General features: G+C 41.9%; 1 protein-coding gene across 9 annotated transcripts in view; it reads left to right on the forward strand.

Annotated features, from left to right (window-relative positions):
• CLASP1 (cytoplasmic linker associated protein 1) overlaps positions 1–13,204 on the forward strand; it is a 263,959-nt gene that overhangs the window by 83,997 nt on the left and 166,758 nt on the right. For all 9 annotated transcript variants that reach the window (XM_082689813.1, XM_082689808.1, XM_082689815.1 and 6 more), the window contains exons 3-5: positions 9,180–9,258; positions 10,977–11,080; positions 12,262–12,353. In XM_082689813.1, coding sequence (XP_082545939.1) covers positions 9,180–9,258; positions 10,977–11,080; positions 12,262–12,353 — 275 coding nt within the window. The remainder of the gene's footprint in view (positions 1–9,179; positions 9,259–10,976; positions 11,081–12,261; positions 12,354–13,204) is intronic.

Genomic DNA, 13,204 nt, shown 5'->3' on the forward strand with positions numbered 1-13,204 from the left:
CTGTATTCAAAAAGTGCATGAAACACAAAGACACAACTTTCTGAGTTTTGTTAAAGCTAGCAGCTGTTTAATTGGTACTCTGGAAAAGAAGTAGAGCATCGCTACCATTCCCCTAAGTAACCACTCCTGGCTTTTATCACTTTCTTGCTTTTCTTTATCGTTTTATTACCTAAATATTCACCTTAAAATGACAATTTATGTTTGCTTGTTTTCGAACTTCATACAAGTGTGCAGTTACTTTATATCTGACCTTTTCATTCATCATGAATTTTATGTGTATTGTTGAGCATTATTGTGATTCATTTATTATTACTATTTATTGTATTCTTTGGTAGGAAAACCAAAGGTCGTACATTCAACAGTAGATGGACACATGGGGTTCTAGTTTTAGGCTATTATAAATAGCTGTGCTCTGAGGAACTTTGTACATTTCACCTGTTGTATATGTGCATGTCTGTCTATTGGGCCTATTCCTAGTGGTGGACTTGCTGCAAATTTGGTAGATAATACCAACATGTTTTCTTTTTTTCCTCTTTTTAAAATTTTTTTATTTTTTATAAACATATATTTTTATCCCCAGGAGTACTAGTCTGTGAATTGCCAGGTTTACACACTTCACAGCACTCACCATAGCACATACCCTCCCCAATGTCCATAACCCCACCCCCCTTCTCCCAAACCCCCTTCCCCCAGCAACCCTCAGTTTGTTTTGTGAGATTAAGAGTCACTTATGGTTTGTCTCCCTCCCAATTCCATCTTGTTTCATTTATTCTTCTCCTACCCACTTAACCCTCCACGTTGCATCTCCACTTCCTCATATCAGGGAGATCATATGATAGTTGTCTTTCTCTGACTTATTTCGCTAAGCATGATACCCTCTAGTTCCATCCACGTCGTTGCAAATGGCAAGATTTCATTTCTTTTGATGGCTGCATAGTATTCCATTGTGTGTATATACACCACATCTCCTTTATCCATTCATCTGTTGATGGACATCTGGGTTCTTTCCATAGTTTTGTTATTGTGGATATTGCTGCTATAAACATTCAGGTGCACGTGCCCCTTTGGATCACTACATTTGTATCTTTAGGGTAAATACCTAGTAGTGCAATTGCTGGGTAGTAGGGTAGTTCTATTTTCAACATTTTGAGGAACCTCCATGCTGTTTTCCAGAGTGGTTGCACCAGCTTGCATTCCCACCAGCAGTGTAGGAGGGTTCCCCTTTCTCCACATCCTCTCCAGCATGTGTCATTTACTGACTTGTTAATTTTAGCCATTCTGACTGGTGTGAGGTGATATCTCATTGTGATTTTGATTTGTATTTCCCTGATGCCGAGTGATGTGGAGCATTTTTTCATGTGTCTGTTGGCCATCTGGATGTCTTCTTTGCAGAAATGTCTGTTTATGTCTTCTGCCCATTTCTTGATTGGATTATTTGTTCTTTGGGTGTTGAGTTTGCTAAGTTCTTTATGGATTTTGGACACTAGCCCTTTATGTGGTATGTCGTTTGCAAATATCTTCTCCCATTCTGTCATTTGTCTTTTGGTTTGGCTAACTGTTTCCTTTGCTGTGCAAAAACTTTTGATCTTGATGAAATCCCAATAGTTCATTTTTGTCCTTGCTTCCCTTGCCTTTGGTGATGTTCCTAGGAAGATGTTGCTGTGGCTGAGGTCAAAGAGGTTGCTGCCTGTGTTCTCCTCAAGGATTTTGATGGATTCCTTTCTCACATTGAGGTCCTTCATCCATTTTGAGTCTATTTTTGTGTGTGGTGTAAGGAAATGGTCCAATTTCATTTTTCTGCATGTGGCTGTCCAATTTTCCCAGCACCATTTATTGAAGAGGCTGTCTTTTTTCCATTGGACATTCTTTCCTGCTTTGTCGAAGATTAGTTGACCATAGAGTTGAGGGTCTATTTCTGGGCTCTTTATTCTGTTCCATTGATCTATGTGTCTGTTTTTGTGTCAGTACCATGCTGTCTTGATGATGACAGCTTTGTAATAGAGCTTGAAGTCTGGAATTGTGATGCCACCAACTTTGGCTTTCTTTTTCGATATTCCTTTGGCTATTTGAGGTCTTTTCTGGTTCCATATAAATTTGAGGAAGACACAAAGAAATGGAAAAATGTTCCATGCTCCTAGATTGGAAGAACAAATATTGTGAAAATGTCTATGCTACCTAAAGCAATTTACACATTTAATGTAATTCCTATCAAAATACCATCTATTTTTTTTTCCCAAAGAAATGGAACAAATAAACCAACATGTTTTCTAAAGTGTTGGTTTACATTTACATTTCTAGCAGCATGTATGAGAGTTTCCATGTCCTCGTCAACACTTGGTCTTATCAGTCTTTAATTTTAGCCATTCTGAGGAGTATGTTATAGTGTCTCTTTGTATTCTTAATTTGCATTTCTCTGTTGACTAATGGAGGCTGATCCACTTTTTGTATAATTCTGACCATTGCTGTCTTTTATGAAGTGTCTATTCAAATATTTTGTCCATTTTTGTTTTGGGTTGCCTATTGATTGGTGTGTAGACAATCTACATATGTTTATATTCTAGAATCAGGCCTGTTGTTGCTTGTTTCATAAATATCTTCTTTCTATGTATATCTTGCCCCTCTCACTTTTTTATAGTGTTTGTTTTGCTAAGGTTCTTAATTTCAGTTTTATCTATTTCATTCGTCTTTTCCTTTAGTGTTTGTATTTATTATGCCCTATTTTCTTAGGTAATTTTCTAAAAGCTTTTTTGTTTTACTTTCCTACACTTATCTCTATTACCAGGAATTCATTTATGTGTATGGTGTAAGATAGGAGTCAAGTTTTTTTAAAACTTTTTTATTCCATATATTTAGTTGCCCAGGGACATTTATTTAAAAGAGCAGCTCTGTTCTTTCTGCTCTGTAGTGCCCACTTTGTCATAAATTAAGTGCCCATATATGCCAGAATCTCTTTTCTTCATTCTGTTCTGTTGATTTATCTGTCTTTCCTTGACCGGATAGCACATTGCCTGAATTACTGCCATTTTATAATCTTGAAATCCAGTGGGTGCCAGTTTTATCACTTCATCTTGCCATTGCCATTTCCACATAGATTTTTGAATCAACTTCTGAAGTTCTTTCTTTTCTTTTTTTAAGATTTTATTTATTTATTTATTTATTTGAGAGAGGGAGAGAGAGAGAGTATAAGCACGTGGAGGGGCACAGGGAGAAGGAGAAGCAGGCTCCCTGCTGAGCAGGGAGCTCAACGTGGGGCTCCATCCCGGGATAACGAGATCATGACCTGAGCTGAAGGCAGATGCTTAACCGATTATGCCATGCAGACGCCCAACTTGTGGCGTTCTTTAAAAAAAAAAACATAGTTGGGATTTTGAGTGAAATTTTACTGTAGATCAGTTGGGGAGAAATGAAAATTTCACAGTACTGAGTATTCCAACCTGTAGTTTATCTTTCCATTTATTTTAGTCCTCTTTATTTGTTTCTATTGTTACATTGGCTTTTTGAGTAGATACTTATTTGCTTAGATTTTTTCCTAGGTGTTTATTTTTATTGAATTAAATATGGAAACAAAAAAAACTTCCCTTTTGGCTTATTGATACAGATATGTAATTGATTCTCTTATGTATTGACTTTGGGTTATTTGGTCTTGCTTATTAATTAGCTCAGTTTAAAATTTTTAAATACACCTGTAGATCTTCTAGATTTTCTACTTATATTTTCCATTAATAATGGTAGTTTGCTTCTTTTTGAGTTTTATACTTCTAATTCCACCCCCCCCCCCCATATTTCATCATTAAGTATGATGCTTGATTTGACACTTGGTTCAAAATTTGGCTCTTTCCACTGGCTATTTTGAATTATGTTGCTAGGAACATAGGTATATAAATATCTGTTGGAATCCTGCTTTCACTCCTTTTGGGTATGTACCCAGAAATGGAATTGCTGGATCATATGGTAATTTTGTGTTTCATTCTTGGAGGATGCACCATATTATTTTCCATTTATATTTCTATTTTATATTCCTACCAGTGGTATACCAAGAATTCTAATTCCCCATGTCCTCTCCAACACTTGTTATTTTTTTCTTCCTTCCCTCCCTCCTACCCTCCCTTCTTTCTTTTTTTGTTAAAACAGTGATCCAAATTTGTGTCAGCTATTGCTTTTTACCTGATGTTGCTTACTCTCCTTTTTGAATTCCATTTAAACTTGTTAGTTCTTTTCTGTCTGTCCTTTGTCTCTTACCTGCTCTTTTGAATTTTTCATCTTTTTGCCTCTTTTATTTCATTTTGATTTTGTTTCTCCTGCAGACTTAGTGTCCAGTGTGTTTTTAGGCCCATCCATGGAGTACTGATTTTTGGTATTGTATTATTTGGTGCTTTTAAAAAATCGATGTCACTTATTTTTTTTTAAGATTTCATTTATTTATTTGACAGACAGAGATCACAGGTAGGCAGAAAGGCAGGTAGAGAGAGAGTAGGGGAAGCAGGCTCCCTGTGGAGCAGAGAGCCCGATATCGATACCAGACTTGATCCCAAAACCTGGGGATCATGACCTGAGCCAAAGGCAGAGACTTTAACCCACTGAGCCACCCAGGCGCCCCCTTTTTTAAAAGTTGTAATTTATTTCTCCCAATTTTAATCACATATTTTATGTTCTTACACATTGTAAGAATTATTATTATTAAGTAAGCTCTGTGTCCAAAGTAGGGCTTAAACTACTTTGGACAAGTAGGTTGAAGCCCTACAACCCCCAAAGTAGGGCTTGAACTCAGGAGACATGCTCTACTGACTAAAGCAGCCAGGAATCCCAGAATTACCATTTTCATATCCATTTCTAATTATTTTCATGTACTTAATTCATGTGTGTCTGTGTTTCTTCTACTTTTAGCCATAGTTGTTTGGCGTGCCTGGTTATCTCTGGTTGTGTTTTGGACATTGCATTTGAAAAGTGTTCAGAGAGGTAAATTGAGGATCAGAGAGCATGATATTCTCTCTATCTGGAAGTGATGCGGGTTTCCATCTGCCAAGGTTTTTAAGGCACCACCTAAGCTAAGATCATTTCCATCTGATGCTAGGGATTGATATTTATTTGGCCATCAGGATTCTTGGAAGCTGGTCTTTGGTCCATCTGAAGACTATTTTACTTTAAATTCACTCTCCTAAGGTATAGCCATTTGGATTTCTAACCGAGGTTGTAGGAGTCTATCCAGGCTACCAGCCTTTGAGGGCTTTGAAATCTAACCTCTGTTCTCCTAGACCCATGTGGTCACTGAAAGTAATTCTCACTGGCTTGGTTGTCCCTTCCCAGTGTTTAAATGGCCCAAGGGCAAAAGTGAACTATTGGCTGCATGCTTATCCCTCTGGTTTTTAGTTTACTTGTGTTTCAGGACCTCCTCACTTTCCTTCGCCTTCCTTGTTCTCCGATGTTTCCAAGCAGATGTTCTTTTATAATTTAGCATTTTTAGTTGTTTTCAGCATGAGGGTTAGTTTGAGGTACTTGGTGATTACTCACTTAGTTTGAAAGCATGTTTTTAAAATTGTAGGATAAAGGCATTGTGTTGTACCTTGAGAACTCATCTGTTTCAAATGAATTCATTACTAATCAGTAAACTAGCTTGTTTTTGTTTTGTATACAAGGGGTTTACTGACTGTTTACCATGAATCCACTGTTGTGCTATATTTATTAGGGGAATTTTGAGGAAACACAAAGCACAGTATTCCTACGTTCAAGGAGTTTTGCTGTGGAATCAAGCATAAACTCAGAAAATGAAATGGAATATTGAAGGAGGTGCTTGAAGTTAATGCAGAGTTAATGGCTTGGTGGAAACTAAAGGCAGTTACTGTTGGGTATGAGCCCCACTCCCCCAGTGCCTCTGCCCTCTCTCCCAGGCTGGCTTCCTCATGCTGGTCGCTGTGCCCTGTCGAAATCTCCAGCTCCCTGTCACTCCCTGTTTACCAATCCAGCCCTTCAGTGGCTGCCCTGTCATCCTGCAGACATGTCTGAGGCCCTTCGGCAGACACGTCCCCTGCGGCTTCCCAGCACCTGTCCCCCCATCGTGGCAGCAGTCTCACACCTTGCGTGTGCACTTCTCTCTGCCTTGAGGTCGTGTCTTCCTTTGGTGCAAGGCTGATTTTTCAAAACTTAGCCTCACGTAGTGTGACTCTTTCTGGGAAGCCTTCTATCCCAGCCGAGTCCCTTGTCGAATCGTGGGCCTCGCGGGAGCACTGATTGTACCCGTTGTCCATGGTACTGGCAGTGACAGTGAGGTGGTGGTAACAGCCAGCAGAGGTGCAGGCTAGCCCTTACCACGCACCAAGCATTATATCCTGCACTTCCCATACACACAGCAACCTGTGAGTCTGCTGCTGCTGCTGTCCGTGTTTTATAGGTAGGAAATTGAGGCACACAGAGTCTTCACAGCCAATAATTGGGGTCTTCTGGGCAATGAGTTATTCATGTAGCCCTATCTTCAGTAGGGAAATGGAAACATAGGAGCAGGGCCTGAGCTGTGAAGATAAACATTTGTGGGTGATGATTCCGTTCCTTGCCCACTGGGGCTGTGACTCAGGGTGAACTAGACAACTATAAATGAGCCGCTCTGCTTCCTTCCAGAGTAGTTTATTCTGCGGTGAAGGTGCACGGGGCTGTGTTATGTCCTCTCCTGTCCTATTTCACTGGGCTTTGGCAGCATCTGCCAATCTAGGCTTCTTGCGGGGGAGTCTCTGGACTCCCCAGTCTGTCTGAGCAAGATGTTTTGGAATTTACTTTTTAGGATTGAGCTAGGCCTGAACTGATCAAAACTACCAAGTAAACTTCCATTCTGGAAAAGATGAAAGACAGTGTTCCCTCAAATTCCCACATATAGCTTCACCAGCAAGGGCTATGATATCTGACAGAATTTTGAATTCATTCAAAATGAATGTGTAATTGCCCTCTTACACCTTAATCTTGAATGAGTTCTGAAGGGATGTGGTGAGCACTTGAAGGCAGCATTCTCACTATTACTGTAATGAACTCCAACCTCCAACCAGCAATGTAGCCACACTCATGCTTAGGATTTCATCAGGGAACAGCCAGTTCCAATTAACTGATGGGCTTCTCTTTTTAAAATACAAGATTTAATGTTTAGGACAGTTTTGGATCTACAGAAAAATGAGGGTGGTGTAGAGAGTGTCCATGTACAACACACCCAGTCTCTATAGTAACATCTAACATTAGTATGTTATAGTTACAATTATAAACCATTACTGATGCATCATTATTAACTCAAGTCCTAACAAAGTTCATTCAGAGTTCCTCACTTTTTTCCTACTGGCTTTTATCTGTTCCAGGATCCCACCCGGAACACCACATCACATTTAGTCATCATGTGTCTCCAGACACCTCTAAGTTATGCATAGTTTCTTGGACTTCCATGTTTTAGATGACCTTGGCAGTGCTGGTCGGGTTATTTTGTAGGATGTCCGTCTATGGGAGTTTGATGTTTTACTCATTATTAAATTGGGCTTAAGGGTTTGGAGGAGAACATCAGAGATGTCATTTTAATCACACAACAGCAAGTGCTTTTCAACATGAATTGTGACTGTTGATATTGACCCTGATTGTCTGGTTGAGGTGGTGTTTTTCAGGTTTCTCCACTGTTAAAATATTCCCCTTTACTTCTGTACTGTACTCTTCGGAGGAAATCAGTGTATGATACCTAAATCCTCTTTAGCTGATAAGTAAAGCCACTACTTTTAAATGTTTTATACCACTACATATTAAAAAAAAAAAACAAACTACCAACTAATGTTCTCTTTATAAAGAATTGTAAGAATTACTTCCTTTGATATCTTCAAGGAGCCAGTCCTTGCAAGGACAGTTTAGGTTGTGACCCGGCAGTTTCGAGGTAGTGGATTCCAAGCTGAATAGAAAAAAGCCTGCAGTCTTTGCATTTACAAGCTGCAGTGGCAGACAGATGAAAGGAAATAATGACAGCGCTTGATGTGAGGGTTATCATTGCTTCAGTCTTGTTCATTTATTGGTTCTGTAAGTTACTGGGCTACTTCATTTAGTTTTGAACCATGTTCTAAGGAAAGTTGCACAAAGCAAAACGGCTTCCTACTGAGAAAGGGTTTGTAGGGAGGGTTGTCATTTTTAAGGTGGCTGCGTACTTTTTTAAACCTATCTCAGTAAGTCAGCTAATCGCCTAGTGAAGTGCAAAAGCTGTTTTATGAAGCAGGCTTCCTTTTCTCCACTTATTTTTTGGGAGTTCTTAGAATTCGTTAAGTAGATGAGTCTACTTTCCTGGATAAACAGGGAGAAATATAACTGTTGTATTGAAATTAACTCTTAATAACGCGTGGAAGTTTTGAGAAGAGATACAAGCGTATACGGGGATTAGTGAAGTTGAGTTTAAAATGTAAACTAGAGCGCTTCCTAGCGTTACAGCGTGATAATACACTCCCTCTACGTAAACAATAAGCTCTCCTTAGTACTTTAAAATCTGGGGAAAAAGGGTTTTTGTTTTTCCAAAAATTGCACCAAGATAAAGCAAAGCTCTAGTTGATGCGGGTGTGTTGTTCAGGCGTTAGCAGTACTGCCCTCACTAGGCGTTCATTGGACAGTAACGCAACCCCAAGAAAAGGATGGTTGGTGAGGTTTGGGCGTGCGCTGCAAGCAGGAAGCGCCAATACCGGGTAGCGTTGGGGTGACTAATCCGAAACGCCCGGCCTAGCCTCCTGGTAGCTAGTGTACCTGTGTTAAGTACAGCTGCCGAAGCAAATCAGCAGCTTCTTGTTTTCTGAGGCTCTGAAGGTCGCGAACAGGCTGCTTGGTTTTACCCAGAAGGCTACGCGCCAGCTGCGAGTAATTTGCATACGCAGTACTCGCCGGGGCGGGGCCGGTAGGGGGCGGGACCGCGGCTCAGGCTTCCACGCTGGTCCGCTGGCGTCTTGGGTGTACCCCCGCTCTGGCTGTTTTTTTATTTCCTTTCGTACCACCTTACGTTTTGTGTTCAAGCTGTGAACAGCGCTTTGTGTATCAGAGCGGTCCTCTTGACAACCCGTTTATTCTGCTAGTCGGCTTGCGCTCTCCGGGCTATCGGACTGCACCAGGAATGGGGGAGCGTCCTGGGAGCTGGTGGGCCAGAGCGTGGGCTCCGAGGCCAGCGGCTAATGGGTTCCCGGTGTTTCCCCTTGCAGGTGGTTCTTCTCGGCATGGACATCCTGTCTGCACTGGTCACCCGGCTGCAGGACCGGTTCAAGGCACAGATTGGCACAGGTGAGCTGTGGGTAGGTGTGGAGCGGGGCCCCACATTCTACACCGTCCAGCCCCCAGCCTTCGCTCTGTGTCCCCAGATCCTCCACGTAGCTGCACCCAGTCCCCACCCCCCACCGCAACCACCCTTCCGCTTTAGTCCTCCCATCCTCCCAGCCAGCCCTTGAGGCCTCCTTCAGTCTCCTGCTTGCTGGGGTGCACCACTGCTTGGAGGACTGACCCTCCTGGGGTCACCCCAGATCCAGCCACCTCACCACATCTGCTGCAATCTTCATGCTTTTTGTTTTTACCATACCTTTCTGCTGGCTTCTTCCAGCTTTTGTGTTCTAATGCAGGGCATTACTGCTAATTCTTTTATTTTTACACAGATTCTTTGTACAGATCAACTATCAGATTTTAGTGCGGACAGAATTGTATTTGCCCCGGTTGAGAAGCATTGCTTTCCCATCTTGAGAAGGTCTGCAAATCGGATGTGGCTGTGTTTTTTCCAGATCATATCCTAGGTGTTAACTGTTTCCATTTAGATCATAAATGTTGTTACAAGTGCACCTTAAATGATCGCTCTTTATGTCAGCAAAATGAAATAAAAAATAAGCACGTTTCATCATTTAAGAGATGATTTAGTCATTTCTAAATTCTTGACCTCTGGAATTTCATAATGACAATATAAGCACCAAGCAGCTCTGTTTGTACAAGGATTTCCTTACAGAACTTCTCAGTTTTGGTTGCTATGTGTGTATTTGTTATTTTCTGTTAACTTCCTGGTCAATATGCCTTTTCAGATAAGGTTAAGAACTCTTTTCCTATTCTGGCATTAAGTGTCATTAACATTAAATGTCATTAACTGGCATTAAACCTCCCTTACTTTGAGATATTTGATATTTTAATAACGTTTCATTTTCCTCATAAGTTAACTGAGTTGTTCAGGGATATCTCTTGTAAAAGAAAGGTTTATAGACTCTTAGAAGCAGCTAAGTAAACTGACTTCTGGTAGGTAAATGCCTTTGGAGCACTAGCTGATAGCCACAGCTGGAGTGTAATATGCATGTGTGTATATATACTCAGTGAAAGGACAGACGCACAGTGTAGACGAGAGGCTGAGTTGTAAGTGCCTGCTCCTTCTATCCCCAGTGAATGTGCTGGAGCCCTCTCTTACCTAAACTTCCTTATGTGTTGACTCCATCCTGCCAGGGTCTTCCACTGACATCCTTCTTAATATTTCACCAGCTTTAAACGTGCGAGGAGCTAGCTGGAGGAAGGTCGGTTAAGGAAGAAAAGTGCTGTGTCCATGCAAAGGGTTTTGCACATTCTTCTTCTTCTTTTTTTTTTAATCTTTTTTTTTCTTTTAGAGATTTTATTTATTTATTTGACACACATACACACACATCACAAGTAGGCAGAGAGGCAGGGGTGGGTAGCAGGCTCCCCACTGAGCAGAGAGCCTAATGCGGGGCTCGATCCCAGGACCCTGAGATCATGACCTGAGCCAAAGGCAGAGGCTTAACCCACTGAGGCACCCAGGCGCCTGGTTTTGCACATTCTTATAGTAGCTTGAAAAGGTTTTAGTGGGAAGAGTAGAATTGTGAGGATTGGTGGTTCTAGGATGGTGTACCACATTTAGGCCAGCATTTTGTCTTCCCAGTAATTGAAATACCCACTTGGTAACTGCAGACTCTCCAGAATTGGCTTTGGTTTGATTAATTTGCGTTTCGATTTTTCAGTGCTGCCAAGTTTAATAGACAGACTGGGAGACGCTAAAGACTCCGTGCGAGAGCAAGACCAGACTCTGCTGCTGAAGATCATGGATCAAGCTGCTAATCCCCAGGTAGTCGGGGGAGGTGCTCTGCTCGGAGGGGGGTCTGCTTGAGATTCTCTTTCTCCCTCTCTGTTTGCAAACCCCTCTCCTAGCACATGCATGCTCTTTCTCTGGCAGGGAGAGATTTAATTAAATCTTAAAAATAGATTTAATTTCTTTTATTTTTTATTTACTTTTTAAATTTACTTACCTCTTTATTTATATAATTTTTATTTGAGAGAGAGAGAGAATGTGTATGTGGGAGGGGCAGAGGGACACAGAGAGAGAGAGAATCTTAAGCAGCTCTATGCCCAGCATGGAGCCCATCTTGGGGCTTGATCTCATGACCTAGATCAAAATCAAGAGTAGGATGCTTTCACTGACTGAGCCACTCAGATGTCCCAAGGTTTAATTTCTTTTAAGCTTATGTGTTTCACATGAAAATTTTCATAACATTTTATCTGTCACTGTCCAACCCCCCCACCCCCATAGAGGATGTTTTAAAAAGTAATAAATAGCAAAGGGTATACGTTGACTAAAATAGTGGGCTTATCATGGGTATCGAGTGCTTGGTTGAATCCATTAGACTCTTGAGCTCATTTGTGTAACTGTCTCAGTTTTTCTGAGAAGAGGTGGTTGTGGTATCTGGGGAGTCAGGAGGCTGGCTAGAGCCCTCACTCCTATCTGCTAGTGAGCTGGGGCTGCTGGCAGATAGATGGACAGAGGGACACAGCCCTGCCTTCCAGGCTCTCGCTCTTTAATGTATAGGTGGGTAGGATGGCAGAGGGATTAGGAAAAGCCATCCAGGGAAGGTAAAACCCAGAACGTCTTCAAAGATGAGCACATGTGTGACTTGTGGCTAAGGCGGGGACAGCTGTCCAGACCAGAAGAGCAGTAGCACTGTGTGCTCTCTGGCAGATGACCCAAGCCTTGCTTTTTCTTACTTTCCTCACCCATGAAATGGGAATGATTACACCTTTCTTTTGGAACTGTTGACATTACTAAATGCAATTATATAAAGGAATGTGTTTGGAAAAACTCTAACTTGATACAGAAATACAAGTTACCATTTTTCAGTATGCCCTTGAGGGGATGAAATGGATTGGTTGTGGCTGGGGCTGACCTGGCACCTGTTGAGAGGTCCCTCTTCAGTCGTCCCTGTGTTAAGTGAAAGGCTCCTCCTCTTCTCACCTGTCCTTTGTCCCCTACAGTATGTGTGGGACCGAATGCTGGGAGGCTTCAAGCACAAGAATTTCCGGACTCGGGAAGGCACGTGCCTCTGCCTTGTTGCCACACTCAATGCGTAAGTCCAGGCGGGGTGGGGGGATTTCCTTGGCTGAGCGTTTTTATTTGTGACTTTGTGTTTCAAAGTGACGATGGATTTCTGGAAACTGCAGAGAAATGTCCGGGGAAGTGCCTTGCACCCTTCCCCCATGGTCCTTTACTCTTTGCATTTTACATGTGTACCATGCACTGATAGCGCCAGGAGAGCAATACTGAGGCAATGCCCATGGCTGACCCGGTTTCCTCTGGTGACACACATGCATTGGGTGTGCAGTTCTGTCCTATCCTGTCCTGTGTGTCACTCCAGGGACCCCCCCCCCCCCCCAACACACACCGTGAGGTACAGACCTATGCAGCATACCAGCGTCCCTCATGCCACACCCTGCCCCGCGGTCACTGATCTGCTCTGTGGTTTTATTTTAAGAATGTTATGTAAATGGAATCAAACAGAATGTGAGCTTCTGAGATTAACTTCTTTCATTCAGCATAATTTCTTTGGGGTTGTACATGTGGGCATTGCCTGAACGGTATTTGATGTCTTCTTACGGCCGAGGAGAATTCCGTGGTACAAACATCTCTTTGAGTCTCCATTCACCTGTTGCAGGATGTTCAAATAGTTTCTCGTTTCTGGCTGCTACAAGCAGAGCTGCTGCGAACTCGTACCTGTGTGTTCCTGCAGCAGCATAAGCTTGCATTTCTCTTGGGTTGGTGCTCAAGAGTGCCGCTGTGGGGTCCTCTGATAGCTTTAATTTTAACGAAGCTACCGAACTGTTTTCCAGAGCTGTCTGTACTGTTTTACATTCCCACCAGCAGTATATGAATAATTCCGTTTTTTCAGATTCTTGTTAGCACTGAGTGTTCTTTTCTTTT

This window comes from Mustela nivalis, assembly GCF_964662115.1.
Source record: "Mustela nivalis genome assembly, chromosome: 11".
In the NCBI taxonomy this organism is placed as follows: domain Eukaryota; kingdom Metazoa; phylum Chordata; class Mammalia; order Carnivora; family Mustelidae; genus Mustela; species Mustela nivalis.